This window comes from Aptenodytes patagonicus, chromosome 2 (genome assembly GCF_965638725.1).
Source record: "Aptenodytes patagonicus chromosome 2, bAptPat1.pri.cur, whole genome shotgun sequence".
Taxonomy (NCBI): domain Eukaryota; kingdom Metazoa; phylum Chordata; class Aves; order Sphenisciformes; family Spheniscidae; genus Aptenodytes; species Aptenodytes patagonicus.
This window is the reverse complement of record NC_134950.1, coordinates 148,738,221-148,754,179: the sequence shown is the minus strand read 5'-3', so window position 1 is coordinate 148,754,179 and position 15,959 is coordinate 148,738,221. Positions and strand designations below refer to the sequence as shown.

General features: G+C 44.7%; 1 protein-coding gene across 2 annotated transcripts in view; it reads left to right on the top strand.

Annotated features, from left to right (window-relative positions):
- Positions 1–8,590, top strand: part of RSU1 (Ras suppressor protein 1) — a 116,419-nt gene extending 107,829 nt beyond the window's left edge. For both annotated transcript variants that reach the window (XM_076331624.1, XM_076331625.1), the window contains exon 9: positions 8,117–8,590. In XM_076331624.1, coding sequence (XP_076187739.1) covers positions 8,117–8,219 — 103 coding nt within the window. In that variant the 3' untranslated portion in view covers positions 8,220–8,590. The remainder of the gene's footprint in view (positions 1–8,116) is intronic.
- Positions 8,591–15,959: the final 7,369 nt, after the last annotated feature.

Sequence of the window (15,959 nt, the reverse complement as noted above, 5' to 3'; positions counted from 1 at the left end):
AAAATTATCCAGGAATTGCCAGCCATATAGGAGAGCAGGTGTTTGTAAATCATAGCTACCTTAGCTCAAATCTCCCCACACAGACACATCTCCCCTGAGGTGTCTCCTTATATGTCCGACTGGACTGTATTCCCTTTACAACTGCTGTGTTTGGGCTGCTGACTCGTCATGGCAGGACTGATGCTATTGTAAGGAGCACCACAGGGAGCTCCTGAGCTCAGGCCAGAGGTCCATCTGGTCAGGGTCCATCTCTGATGGTAACCTGTAGGGAAAGAGGGTGGGAAACATGGCACATAGAGGCTGAGTCTTTCTCTTCTTCAGGTATATGGCACAGCAAGTGTAAAGGGGAGAGACTGGTGTTGAGGGATCCGGCAGAAGGGAGCCCTGTGGGGAATTGAATGATGAAGTGGCCAGTAGGAGGCACATAGGATGGGGGGGGTGTATTTTGGAGGATGCACGTTCTGAGACAGTGAGCTCCAGGACAGTTCTGGCAGAATACTTTTTTTTGCATATTGAGATTTGGAGTGTTTTTAGGCAGGCATTCGCAGTAAGTCAACATTGGACTGCATGACTCAGCAGAGTCTATAATGTAAGGTAGCTAACAGCTTGTGAGAGCATGCAAAGTGGGAACAGAGAGGGAGTGGTTGCTTTGGGTGGACTTATCTAGCATTTTAAAATATCTAAACGTGTGTCTATGTGTCAACTAGCTGCCCACTGTCCACCGTAGTTGGTGAAAATCTGTAACAGAGTATAGCAACTAAGCATCTCACAGCAGACACTTGTATTTGGTCACCCAAAAAGCTCTCTACTCCACTGGCTTAAGTAGCCAGATCTCCACTGACTGCAACATGGGCTTGGATACCTAGCTCTCCACCTGTACTGAATCCTCTCCTTCTTATCTAATTCGGGCTCCAAAAAATGAAACTAGCTACAAAAAAGAGCTAAATCAAGATGGGAAGAGGTGATCAGTTCCCCTGTGGAGTGCCTCTGGGCATTGAGACCCCAGAAAGCACTTGAGGGGATTAGGGATTTCTGGTGATGTAGAAAGCCTCTTTGAAAGGTGAAGTGCAGGACTTGGGGGGATTAGGGAGGGTGATGCCAGGGCAAATTCTGCAGGAACTTTGAGTCATGAAGATTATTGGGGGCGGTGGAGGGAATGGAAAAATATCACAGGTTGTTACACTTCGGACTGTTGGGGCTGTGCTCTGGGATGTGAAGATTTGGGGTAGTCTGAAGTATTAGGCATACCAGAGTGTGAGTGGGCAATAGAAGAAGACAAACAGTTACAGACCTAAAAATACTGGAGCAGTTTTACACACATTAAGAGCTGTAGGTTTAGTAGCCCAGAGGCTCTTGCAGCGTAGCAGTCATGCAGCACTGCCAGCGCCTACCCCCTTCAACCAGTCAGCGCTGCCTCCGTTTCGGAGCATGAGGAGTGAGCTGGTACACAGACAGATGACAGGCCAAAGCTGAGTTTTTTGAAGAAACTTGCAGAGAGCTTCAGATGATGAACATCTCTGACACTGCTGCCATCTGCTCTCAGAACACTCGCAAACAAGGGGCAAAAAATTAGCTGAATAAAATGAGTCACTCTTGTCTGTTCTTCCTTATTAAGAATCCTAAAACTTCAGCTTGCTGTCTGAGTGTGCAAGGAAACCAGATATTCATTTCACTTACCCATGCAATGTCCCTCTTAATTTAAATCATCTTACTTATGTCACCGAGAATAAAAATAAATTATTGGTAAACTACCAAAATAATATGATAATTGCAAAGTAATTTTAACCCCCACTATTTTCCCTCACTGGTACATTACTGGCAAATTAAACCCCAGTATCTGACCCCTTCCTGGGAGAAGATGTGGTTTGAGGAGGTGACATGTTAGCAGCTCCCACGGGAGAAAAGGCCAGTCTCAGTCGCTCAGAGGGGATACCCGAAGCAGCAATAAGCTACTGCCAGGACAAAAGCATCTTGCAGTAAGTGCTGGAGAATTTTAACTAATACAGGCTAGCCAACACGTATCAGTCTTGCAAGCACTTCTTTCAGCTTTGCGTCGCTAGTGATATCACCACTGATTCAGCCTTTCCCCTCTCCTGCTTCAGCAGCTGGGGCTGGGGACCGTCCTGTTGAGGTCACTGTAAATACTCACATTTGAAGCTGCGTCTGAGCATTAAATACCCACCTGAACCTGAGCTCGAGCTTTTGGAAAAGCGAGCAGCGCTGGGATGTTTCACCTTTGTTTCTCAGATTACAGTACATACCTGGAGGTAGCATCTCTCCAGGATCATATTTAACTGTGCACGTCCTTTTCATTCTGCATACTCACCCTGTAAGTCTGTTACAGACATAAAGTGAGAGCAATGTATTTCTTACGGCTCATTCCTGAAATCCTCTTTCAAAATGCTTAAACTCAAGAAAACCAGTGTGTGCATCAAGCACTTTCACTAGTTCACTAGCTTACACAAGTTCACTCTCTTCATCTCTGGGAGCATGTAGCCTTCAGTTAGCGAGTGTTTTGTTGTATAAGAGAGAAAAAAATCGAGGCAATTGAGCTGAAGGTGGTTTTTGAAAGTGGCTTTTTTGAACTTTATGAATTTTAACTATGGTTCTTTTTTAAATTCATGTATTTTAGTAGCAAGACTGTATGCTTTCAAGTTACAAGTCTCCATGCCTGATCTTATGCTGTAAATTGCAACATTTAGCAATTTGTAGTTTAATCCAGAAGGATCACCTGCTTTCCTAAATGCTTGAGTAATGTGGCAGGCTGTGGTTATTGATTCCCTCTGAATTTATTACAAGAAAGCTGTATTCGCTCTTTCCTCTTGGGAATGCCCCTCCTGAACTGCATGCTTGCTAGTGACAGCTTAGACCCCTGATACATAACCAAAGACCTTGCCTAATATCCTTGCAACTGCTCGGGGAATTTTTATTAAGTAAAAGCATCATTAAAGTAGACAGAATGATGAAGTTTAATGAGCATCTTTCTCACTTGATATTGTTAGTTTTGCTGCAGCAGCCATAGTGCTCTCATTTGTTACTTCCAGTGGGGCAGATAGAGAATGCAGGGAGATTTTATTTATGTTTATTTTGCATACAAAGAAACATTTATGTTCATGAGAGATATTTGCTTTGAAAAATATATATAAGGAAAGAAAGCAACTGGAAATTTCTATCTGAGGTCTTTCTGCATTTTCAGTCTTGCGTTTAATCTCCCCTTTCACTTTAACATAATGAGAAGGCTGCATGCAATACTGTAGCTGCTAAGTCTACAAAGGTTCAGCAATTTGTGAACTGTGGTTATAATAACTAGCTTCTGACTGTTGCGGCAAACCACAAACATCTCAAATATTTATTTGCACTCCAGATTTTATTCTTCAGCTGAGGTTTTGGTCTGTGAGCTGTGTGTAGTGTCCTGCTCAGAGCTATACCAGCCCCATGAACAGGTGACATTCCAAAATATCGAGTGTGAAGGTGCTGCCATGAATGTATTATCAGGACTTGTCTCACCAATCTGCCTTGAAACAGTAGCCATGGTCTGCCTCAATATTCCTTTGTCTGTTTATGGAGACCATCTGCCTTCACTAAGGGTCTAGTCATACAAACAGATATGTCAAGGTGCCGCCATCTAGTACATTACCATCCATCAGCTGAGCTGTGTAACTGTGTGCATGTCTTAAGCTGACCTCCACTGCCGAGGACAGTGTGCGAGTGTCTCTGCCTAACACGTTTGACTTTGCAGTGATGCCAGAGCAAGAGCATGTACACAATTAGTTACTACGCCTTGGCTGACAGACGGTGACGTGCAAGCTATGGTTTCTGTGGCTGTATCCTTCCAGTAGGTATTGAAATCATTAAGGACTGTGTATGTAAACTCCACATCTATTACAGCCAAGGGGTTATAGGTTCTCGTGTAATTCAGATAGTTGCTTCTCTGTGTGGATCAGCTCCACTAGTTTTTTTCTTTTCTTTTTTTTTTTTCTGTTTTTTTTTTTCCTTGGGAGCTATGAAAGTGGTGTCTGTTGTTGTACCAGAAGTTCATTGAAAATCGTGAATTCTCTTTTCCCTAGTGTAACAGAAGGCAAATTCTGTCCCAGAGGCATTATCACAGTCATTATTGTATTTAAATGTTGTTGTGACACCATATGTCTCCTCGTATTTGATGTGTGCAAACACAAGAGAGAGTCCCTGTCTGTGAAGGCTTGTATAATCTAAATACGTCTGATCCTTGCTCTTTGTGTAGCAGACTACTGTGATGATAGATTGTAAAGCACTTATCTTCAGTTGAGATAGCAATGTGCAGCTGAAACTTCCTTGAAATTTTGCCAGAGAAACCTAAGTAGATATATTTGATTTGCTTATTTCAAACCCAATAATTATTTTCCTGGATGAGACTTCGGTGCACGTGCCGATAGAAGTGGTTGGACATGAGAATAAGTAAAAAGAATGTAAAAGTGCTGCAGATGTCTGCAACTCATGCACATCTACTACTACTAACACAGTATTTGCATGGGGCGGAGGGAATTGCTGGAGCACCAATAGCACTGAATATCATAAGGAGCAAATATCAAAGAAAAACTGCTACCAAAAATACTTACAGGTCAATTGGGACTTCTACTGCTTAACACATGCAGTGGCCGCTGGACTTCATTTCGCAGTCATAAGGCGTTACCCAAGTAGACTTTACCAGAACTCTGAAGTTCATTCAAAATTGTCAATATTCAGTTTCTGCACTTCAAAAGCATCCGTGTAGTCAGTAGAATTTCCACCGCACCCTTTTACTTCAGAAAAAGTTCACTAATCCGAGCTCTGCCAGTCCACAAACTTGAACATTTGCACTGAGAAAGCAGGAAATGAGAGGCAGAATGAATGCCAAAAGTGTCATCTCAGAGGGAAATACATATAAAGTTTCCAAAGTAAAAAAGTGGACCCTAAACCAACCTGAGCAAAAAAAGAGTATGTAACACCTGAAAACCACTAAAGCTGTTGTAGTCCTTTCTGGGCGGGCACTAACAGGGCAAAGGAGCTGTGGGGCAGCAGGAGTGGGACAGCACAGTGAGAGGGGACTTCTGTTCCCATCCGCAAAGTTTTTTGTGCTCCGGTACAGTGGGTCAGTGGATTCTCTGTTAATTCAGTGCTTGAAGTCCCAAATGGGGACTTTCTCATTATATGAAAAAACCTCACATTCTACTCCAACGTAGCATTATTTCTCTAGAGCCAAAAAACAACCTGAATGTTAATTTTAACTAACTATTGGTGTTCACAGATTTGAGCATGCATTTCCACTTCTCTGTTGCTAACTTCTCAGAGTTACAAAATTATTGCTGACAGTGGTTCAAATGCTGCGCTGTATATCATTGAGAACAAGATGCTGCTTGTTCCCTGACTTTTTCTACCTTGGATTCGTTTCTGATGGAAGAACCTCCTTGAAAGACACTTCTGTGCTCTTCCACAATGATAGTATTTCCTGACACCGAAACATCTCCTTCCATATCTTCCCTCCTTCAACTCACTTAACGCCTTCCAAAACAGGACAGTTATTTAGGATGGATATTTGATTAGTATATGTACTGTGTACTTCAATAAAATATAGCCTTGTGTTGTTGGGGCTGTATCTCTTATGAAAAGAAAAATATGTGTATTGTAGCTAATAGCAAGCATGCAGTTATCACGGAGGGTCAGGGCTCTCTACGTTCATCAGGAAATGGCATCTGATCCCTTGTTGACAGTAGGTGATGGCACACATAAAATTTCAGTAAGGTGAAATAATGTCATAGTTTACAGTTGTATTTTCCTTGAGCAAGGCTGTTTTGGGTACAGTGCACCTTGACAGCAGCCTTTTTAGCAGCATGATGTAAAACTGCAGCTGCTCAGGAGGTGAAAGCAAGCGCTGCCTCTCCACCCCACCCTACAAGAAGCTCTAATCCCATTCTGCAGTCCAGGAACCCCAGGGTTGAAGTAGCTTCCAGTACAGCAAAATAAAGCTCAGAGCAGGTGGTAGCTTTTAATATCCTGAGAATAGAATAGAATAGAATAGAATAGAATAGAATAGAATAGAATAGAATGGAATGGAATAGAATTAGACTAGACTAGACTAGAATATTTCAGCTGGAAGGGACCTACAATGATCACCTAGTCCAACTGCCTGACCAATTCAGGGCTGACCAAAAGTTAAAGCATGTTATTAAGGGCATTGTCCAAATGCCTCTTAAATAGTGACAGGCTTGGGGCCTCGACCACCTCTCTAGGAAGCCTGTTCCAGTGTTTGACCACCCTCTCAGTAAAGAAATGCTTCCTAATGTCCAGTCTAAACCTCCCCTGGCACAGCTTTGAACCATTCCCATGTGTTCCATCACTGGCTACCGGGGAGAAGAATTCAGCACCTCCCTCTCCACTTCCCCTCCTCAGGAGGCTGTAGAGAGCAATGTGTGTCTTAGTTAAAATCTCTCTGTATCTGACATAAATGGCCATGCCTTATAGCACGTTAATTCAAGAGTATTTCTATCTGTTTGGATCCTTGTTCAGTGTCTCTTGCATATGGTTGACTGCATAGTCCACCAGGCCCTGTAGAAGAAGGAGGGCCAGTCCTCTGCTGAAATTGGTTTCAGCCTGCAAAGCAAAAGAGGTCACTGTAAATAAAGAGTCACTTTATCTCCAAGATACCCACTCAGGGTGATACCCACTGCAGAACTGTGTATCAGGTCATGCTTTCTGGATAAGCAACAACATATCCTGAGTAACTAAGTCTGTCTCGACATGACTAAGCAAAAGTAGCAAAAGGATCTGTACCTGGTCCTTGTTTGCAGCAAGGGCTGGACAGATATGCAAGCTACATACACGGACTGCAGCGGGGAAGAGTGCATGTGAGGATGTGTGTGATGGACCAGGGCAGCTCGCCTGCGACAGCTGGGACCTCCTGCGTGCCTCAGACGTGAAAATGCAGGACCTGGGTTCTGTGGCGACTGTGCTGACAGCTACCTGTCCAGATTTTGACACATCAAAAGGCAATTCTGGGAAGACTCAGAGTTTCTCAACCCCAAGCCCCTGGATCTGTCCTGTTTCTTGACAAAGTCCACCAAAAGGTGGAGGTGCAGCAACACAAGGAAGGCTGTTGTGGGAACTGGTGCCGTTGTCTTCTTCAGTAGCAGAATTCCTATCAAGTGGTAGAAGTGAGTGTCCAACTTGACTGGCAACAGCCTAGTATGGGATTGGGGTGGACACTCACCAGCATTGGGCTGAAGTATTAGCAGGGGGACACCTTTCAGAGGGATTTCAGTATTGGTGTCAACATTGCCAGTGTTTATACAGCTGAATGAGCAGAAACAAAGCTCGTCTCTGTTCCCTTCTAGATACACTGACACCCCCGCAAAGTATGTCTTCAAAAAGCACTTTATGTCAATAAGGGAAGTTAAGTTTGAGCTGTGTTTATTTTGGGTAGGTTTTTAATTTAGTTTAATCAGGATTACTCATAAATTATCTATTAATTACTATGTGATATTTAGCAAGATCCTCTCAGCCATGTAGTCTATTTAGCTTCGCTGTGAATGCTAGCCATCTTAATTGTAGGATACTTTGTCAACATTTAATCAGTGGTACTTACTAATGTGGCATTGATGTGTTGGTAGCTGTCCCAGTGCTATCAATCATGTGTGAGCAGCAAAGGCGGCTGTGACACCATTGCTCTCTGTCACATTATCAAGCCCTTGGGTTTCCTGGTTAGGGATGATGCTCACTTTGCTCTAAGTGGGCACTCTATCTCTCCAGTTCAACCCAATTTTTGTCATTGTCGACTTGAATACACATCCTTGCAGCCTTCCGAGCCTTAGTCCCATAACTGCAAGAGCAAAGGTTGCTAGTTTCTGAAGGCGAAACTGATTGCTCCTTCACTGCTCCAAAGGCCTGCTCTTCCTGATGTTACTCTCCTCGTAAGTCACAAAAAACCTAGTATTATGGACTGCAGCATGATCTAATAGAAAATTCAGTGTGTTGAGGCAAAACAAATATAATGACCTTCCTTTTTTTATTTCTAGTAACTGGATGCATTGTTTAACATGCTGCAGAGTAAAAGCCTGTGTTTAATGGTTGTATCACAAATATTTTTTGTCTCATTTTTTTACAGTCTTTATGGCAGACACATGCAGGCGAATCCTGAACCTCCAAAGAAGAACAATGACAAGTCAAAGAAGATCAGCCGTAAGCCTCTGGCAGCCAAGAACAAATAAGTCCCTGGCTTCTGCCTCTGTTTTTATATCTTTTACATTGCTTTTGCATGTGCCTATAATATTCCTGTGCATCTCCTGTTACTCATAAGAAAGCAGACACTAGAGGTAAAAGCAATTTACTATGTATACTGCTTTAGAAGATACTGCTTAAGGAACACAAAATTACATATTCTCCTAATTATGGTCACATTTATGTAGCCATTCAATATATCACTGTCAAACACATTTTAGCTTTTCTATTTATATGTATATTAATGTCCTCACTTCACATGTATCACGTCTTGTTAATATCAGGGGTTTTGCACCTATATTATACGATATTAAATTTCATATAATATTCCAAGTGATTTTAATAAAGGTCTTTATTTGTATTGTGTTTCAATTTCTTCAGTAGGACTTCTGAGTAGTGAATTCCTTGAGGAACATATGTGTCCAGTTTCCTGCAATGTGTTAATTTCTTGTGTAGGAATGCGATAGCATTTTATCTGATACAAGTTAGTTAAAATGTAAAGCATTCTGTTCAAGGAGTGAAAAATTTTAATCAGTTTCTATTTCTTTTTTACATTGCTATGTCCTGCTTTTTTGCCTTGATGGTTATTTTGAAATCAAGGAGTAGGGGGAGGGAGAGAGGAAATTTAAACAAAAAATTGTCTTTGTAAAGAGCTGCCAATTGCCAGCCTCAACTAGGGGAAAGAGAACTTTCTCATTTGAAGAAAATGGTATTTCTGCCAATTTTTTAAGTGATTTTTTTTTTTTTAGGCAGAAAACCCAAACAATGTATTTAATCTCTGCTGAAAGTGCTTGTATTGAAGAGCTGTTCCAAATGGCTTTTGAAAATGCCACAGGTTCTAAATTTATCTGTACAAAGCTGGCACCACAACCAAGCTCAGAAGCCACAAATTGTTTACCATCTCAAATATCTTCAGGTCTTACCAGTGGGGAAGAAACACCTAAAATCTACAGACAGTGATTTCCAAACAATTTTAGTCTTAGCAGAGCAAAAGCTAACCAGGAAACTCAAAGAGCAAGAACAGATATTCATACCTAGATCACGTGTCAGGACCTTCCTGCCCTTGATTTCCGATTTCATCAATTTCGTAACTGAGCAACCCATTGCTGAGTTTCAGCTGCCATCCGGACAGCAAGCCAGGAAACATGCCCAGACTGCCAAAACAGGCCTGTTGTGCTCAATGAGAGAAGAAAAGGTTTTAAATATCTTATGCTAGAAATGATACTTTCTACAAAAGCCGTTTTGTATCTGAAGACTCTGTTATCAGCACCAGCCTCTCGATCGCATTTAGGATTACCCCAGCATTTAAGTAATACACGGTTGCCTTAGTCTGGAAATAAATGTATTGACATATATTTTGCAACAGATTTTTTGAATTGACAAGCAGGGCTAAGAAGTTGGCATCAAGCTTTAGACACATTTTAAGTGGTCTTTGGTACTTTAGAAGAATGAGGCAGTCTTGATAGGCAGATGAAAAACAGTAAAAATGGTAGACTTGTCAGGAACAGTCAATTCTATCTGTTGCAAGCTCTCCAGAGGATTTTCCAGATCTCTTAAGTGATCTGTCTAGGGGAACAGGTCCAACTGAAACAGGCCCATGGAGGCGCTAGGTTGGGTGCATATTAAGAATTCACAGCAAAAACTGGCCCCCAGCTGGAATGCACACAATTAAATCTAGTGTAGGCATTAACATGTGAGGATACCTCATGACAATGATTATGGTGCTACAAAAAGCCCTGAAGAAATGTCAGTGAAATGTCAGAAGATCCCCAAACTACTATTGCAAATTCCTTTTGGAACAAAATAAATAGCAAGAGCACACCTATCGGGAAGGGGTGAAGAGGCTCTAGATCCTTCCCCAAGTATCCTTCCCTGGCACTGAACGCTACCCCAGCCCTCGGGGGTGGCAATGCCCACAGGGCAGCCATGGCTAGACCCCTACTTTCAGGCTTGAAGGTGTTTTACATACGCTCGCTTCCAGCTAAACTGGATTCACTGCTCTTCTGAAATCTCCCTGGGTACACCTGGACATGGTTTTCTGTGAGCCAGGTAGCAATATGGCTCTCCTTTGATTTGAACAGAAATCCAGCCAGAGCTAAAGGCATCCGGGTGGTGTCTGAGACTGCGTCTGTCCCTTGCTCTGCGTCTTGGGGTTTAGAAAGAGAGAAGTTGCTATGGGGCTACAAGGGTCTCAAAGCATGAAGTAGAGTCTCTAATGTAAAAATAAAAGCTTGTTGGGGAAGGCCTGATAATGTTATTAGTGGGAAGCTACAGCACCACTTTAAAATAAGCTGCTGATTTTCAAGCATTAGTCAGACTTCCATTAACTGCTGTTGCAAATTTTGAAAGTGTTGAAAGACTTGTGCAAGCTCTCCTCTGCAAGGTTTTGAAGTATTGATTGGAGCATTCCTGGGTGTTCATAGCAAAAAAATCCACCCAACCTTCCCACTTCTTCCCCCATGAAGGAGCAAGAAACACGGTTTTGACAAGCAAAAGCAAGAATGAAGGGTCTGGGGAAGAATAAGTGAAAGGCGTAAAGATGAGAAGGATAAAAGAAATCCTAAAGGGAGAAGTATTATACTGAAGATGGTGGCAGATGGGGAAAAAAGAAGTTTCTTGAAAAGAAAGATGAAAAAATAAGATAATGATCTGAGAAGACGACGAAAAACTGAAATGTATAAAGCTTTACAAACAGAAAACAAAATGGGGGGAAAAGGAGTGCTCTTCAGAGGCTCGGGGCGGAATAAAAGACATGGGGAAGAAAAGCAAACCATCTGGGACATAACATGCTAATGTTTTAGTGTTTTTAAAAAGGTACCAGCTTCTTAGCGCAAGCTACACAACAGTTTTAATGTGAGTTTGATGATTTTTTGTGTCTGTTCTCTAGAGTCATTGCTTTTTTAATATTTAAAACTAACTTGTTTCATTTTACTGGGTCATATTTATTTCCCCACTGTACTTCAAGGAAAGGAACTGCTGTGTCCTACTGCGGTGAACCAATTAATGACCATCACAGCTCGAGATGGTCCCTCTTATGGTCCCCATGGTCATTTCTCCAGAGGATCCATCAAACTGAGGCCCCTTCCAGTGAGCCCTTGGGTGCTGCCCCGAGGTGAGCGATCGTGTTGTGCCACCTGGAGCACGGAGCTCTGTAAAGGCAGCTCTTTGCTCCTCTGGTCAATATTGTTTCACTGGCCTGCTTGACAATGAGATCCCTGATCTCAAGGTGCCTTGAAAAGGACTTTTTTGCCATCCATTCATTCACGGTCACTCGTTCAGGTTGCCTCTTTGGGCCAACCTCTCATACAGCCAACAATATGCCACTTCAAGGGGAGAAAATTATTCCTGTGAGAAGGAAATTTGCTTTTTATAGCTTTCCAGCACCTGGGAGCTCTTTGAAGACAACGATGCAGGTAATTCTCTGTTTTGATTTTGCATACGGTGAACTGGAAAGGATTTGGTGTTTTTTTTGCATACAATGCACACTGACAAAGAAAACTTTTTAAAATTATCATAAGACTGATATGCTGTGCCTGTGTAAAGAGCGGCCTGGGGAATTAATGCTCCTTGCTAAAGATAGAGCAAAATGAAGCCAAAAGTCCTGCATGTGCAGGCGCCATCCATTGTTTTCTTATACTTACAGTGTCTGTTAATGCTTTATTGCCTCCTGCAGTCCTCCTGACGGACCGATAACAGTTAAAAAAAAAAAAAACACAACCAAAAAAATCTCAGCTCTGTGAACTTGGGCACTGCTGTTATTCTTTCTTATTTAAAAAAGATGTGGGCAACAATACTGATTCTAAAGTTTCACCTTTTTATGATTGTTAGTCTGGAAATATGTTTTCCATGGAGTCACTGGTATTCAAGCATCTCTATATTGGTTTTAGCCAGGTCTTTCCTATTAAAGAAATGACACTGTAGCATCTGTTCATCAATTAGCTGCCAGCCTTACAGCTGGCAAATCACACCAGCAGCATGGGCATTTCTCCTGAAATGGCAGCTTGTTCGGAGGTACGATCTAAGCCAGCGTGGCCCTGCCTCTCCTCCCTCCAGCACCGCGTATCCTCCCCATCCTCCTCCTCCGGGCTTTCCTCACCATGCTGCAGTGCGCAGGGCTGGGTGCTGGGCTCCTGGAGGAGCTGGGGAGAGGGAGGAACCTTCCTCCTACTCTGCCAGACCCCCTGCTCCCTCCCAGGGAGCGGAGTGAGGTCAGGAGGCATTTCCAGCCCCGGCAATGCTTGGGTGCTCCGTGCTGGCTCATGGCTTGGTGCTGGTATGAAAGCTGGGAGGGCAAGTCTGTGCCATCCCCACATGTGCTGAGCAGCAGGAGCTCCAGAGACGGGTAATATTTCCAGTTTGGAGCGGGTGGTAATTGTTCATATCCTCATGACAACCAGGAGGAGTGAGATTGTCAATGGTTATATTGTTAATTTTGTAAATATTAACAATTTCTAGGATTATGGCAGAGGATGTGAGCTGTCAACTTGCTTTATTTTCCTCCTACTCCTTCTTGCAGTGACACATCTTTTATACTCCCGGATTCGTGCCATGTGTTTGTTCCCTCGTGCTGACACCGGGGCTGGCAGATGTTCTGGGATGAAACCATGATAACCTCCCAAAAGTTAGATTTTCTCCCTCTCCTGGGTACTTTGTTTCCTCTGATCTAAGGAGAAGTAATTTGCCTGTAAAGCACAATTATTTATAACTATCTGTGGTTGGTTTCTGTCCAGCGCTGCTGCCGAAGCCGCTGCCTTTAACACAGCTGAGCTCCCGCCTCTCCTTCCAGCTCACCTGTGAGTACCGCACACAGGCACTGCTGCTCCCCGTCCCCCTTGGAGCAGGAACTGAATTACAGCTCACCAGGAACCATTTCCCTATTGTGAAAAAGCCCTTAAAACTGACATTTTTACAATATATCTCAAGAGCAAAATTTTAACCGTATTTTTAGATCGAGGAGCATGCTAATCGCATGAGTGCCAGCTGTGGTAGTCACCCCTGCAGCTTGATAGACATGTTTGGAGGCAGCTTTAGTGACAAGGTGCAATCGGGGGCAAAGCACCGGGGAAGGCAGCTCTGCCAGGGAACTCGCTCCTCGCCTCGGCTCCCTTGCTGCTGGCGAGAGCCTCTCTGCCCACTCTGCCCTGCTCCTGGGCCGCTGGCAGCCCTGAGTGCACAGCTGGTGCCCAGCCGAGCGGTGATGAGCCCCAGGCCGAGCATAGCTTCACAATTTTCCCGACATCCTGGTTATTCAGGATAATGTCTCAAATGGCCTGGCACTGGGGCAGCCGCCAGTGCGAGGAGTGGGGAGCGTGGCCGTGGCCGGCTGGGTGCTAGCAGGGGGACAAGCCTGGCACTGAGCTGCACCCTCCAGCCTGGAGTGATTCATGCCTGCGGATGGCGACATGCAAGCACTGGACAAAATACGCCCATTGTTTCAATAATTATTTAAATGGGGTGCCCTCTGCAAAGGCTGGCGTCCTACCGGCCCTCAGGGGAAGGCTCGCCCTCTGCCTGAGCCTGGGCGACGCTGTGCTTCTCGTGGTTTTGCTAATATCTGCTTTGCTGGCGTGGAAATCACAGGCTGGTGGCAGTGGGCTTCCCAGCGGCACGGAGCTATTGCCAAGCAGAGCCTGAGGAGCGGGGATGCCTCCCACCCTGGCGATTGCCCCCATCAGCCTCACATGCCAGCCCCGCACCCGCTGGGGCCACCCCAAGCTCGGTCAGCAGCGCTCCCCAGGACCAAAGCGCTGGGGCAAAAGTCACTCCTAGGAACCACCCGTGGGGCTGGGCATGGCAGCGCCTCGCCAAGGAGCAGCCGGAGGGGAGCAGAGCCAAAGGGCTCGTCTGAGTCTTGGCCCCGCAACCCGGGGCACTGCTGGAGGAAGGGCAATGCTGCCATGGCTGTGGTGTGTGCTGGGACGTGGGTGGCTCAGGGTCTCGGTGGGAGAGTGGATTTTAGCTTAATACTGGGTGTTGTTTTCCCTCCAGCCATGTGGCTTAGGATGTAACACCACTGCAGTGACGTGGAGAACTGGCAATGTTGTCAACTGCCCCTTCAGAGGGGTTAGTTTTAGAAACCTGGTTTGAGCACCCTCAGCCACCTCTTATTTATTCTCATATCAGTCCAGATATTTTATTTTAGGTAGCTACTCAAACACGCCTGGCATACATGATTTCCCAAGATCACACAGAAACGAGCATCTGTGTTTGGAGCAGAAGACAGCGCTGATTCAGAGGAATGAGGTGCACGGGTACTTACTGGGGTATGATTTTAGCCGTTACCATCCAGACCGTACAAAGTGACTTTCCTGTCTTAATTTCTGGTAAACTTAAGTACTCAAAGATTTCTGCTCCGACGGTGATATCCAGAGGTGCATTAAACACCTTGTAGATCAGGAATTCAATACTAATCCATTCTGAGAGCAAACATAAAAATCAAAACTTTGATTTAAATCCAGGTATTTTGCAGATAATGTGTAGGCTTGGAGCTCAATTGTCAGAAGCTCTCAGCTGCTTGTGCAAATAGGAAGACTGACCAGCAGCATCTAGAAATGCAGTTTTCTGCCTTTGCCAGCAGTGGGTGCAATAATACAATTAGAACAGCGAGGAAGGAAAACACCAGACCTGAACAAAAATTAAGGCCTGAAATCCTTTTAATTCCTCATGTTGCTGGTACAAAAACGTGCCAAGACAGTTCACAGCGAGCACGACTGTCACCCCCAGGCTTGGCAGGGTGTCCCCAGGGAGGCTGCTGGTATTTCCTTTCCCCTCACTTTGCTTTTACATCAACTCCTCCAATTAAGAAACCAAATAATTCAGAGGCAGCCATGCGGCACCAAGTGCCACAGCAAGGGCTAAAAATAGCCCCGAAGCCTCGGGAAAAAAAGCTCCTGGGCTCTGCACCGAGCAGAGCCCCATTGCGGTGTGTGCGAAGAGGATCACAGCCCTGGCTTGCCCCATTTGGGGGGCAGCCAGACCCCCAGCAGCTGGCCTGGCTCTCACCCCGGGGCTGGATTTGGGGGCATAGGAAAGGCCGCGAGGGCAGGCCCTGGCAGCGACGCTCCTCTGCGCCTTCCTCTGGGAGAGCCCCCCAGCTGCTGCGGGACTGGGGGTGTTGAGGCAGAGCAGGGAGGGGCGCGGGGCCCCCCGGGACACGCAGGGCTCTGCACTGGGGGCCTGGAGCCAACTTCTCCATTCCCGAGGCAAGTGCCGACCTAGAAGCAGGTCTGCGAGCTGGGCCTGGGTTTCAGACCTGTGGCTGACGGCTTCACAAATGGAGAAACATGGAATAAAACTTAACAACCATTCCTTTTTTCAGCAAGAAAACAGAAACACCCACTCCACCCCGCCCAAGAAATAAAGATTGAAAAACAATCTCTCCAAAGCCCTTGAAATGAAAGAGGGGGGAAAAACCCCATGGGTTTGGGAGGAAAATGGAATTTCTTTCGAGTAAATAAGAAACCAGGGAAGGCCAGGCCACCTGGCATAGCTTCACAGCTAGACCCATGCTCCTGCGAGGTACAGGCGGTTATAAAAAACAAAATAGCGCATCCAGTTCTGCATAGAAGTTTTCTGTTCAAATTAAATTGATCATTACATTTATCTACAGGCTGTTCTATAAAGTCAATAAGCTCTAGCACTGCATAGCAATCAAAATATGACAAGGCACTTAAACTTTGCCAACTTAATCCAATTAATGATATCTTTGTTAGAAAACAGCCATTTTTATA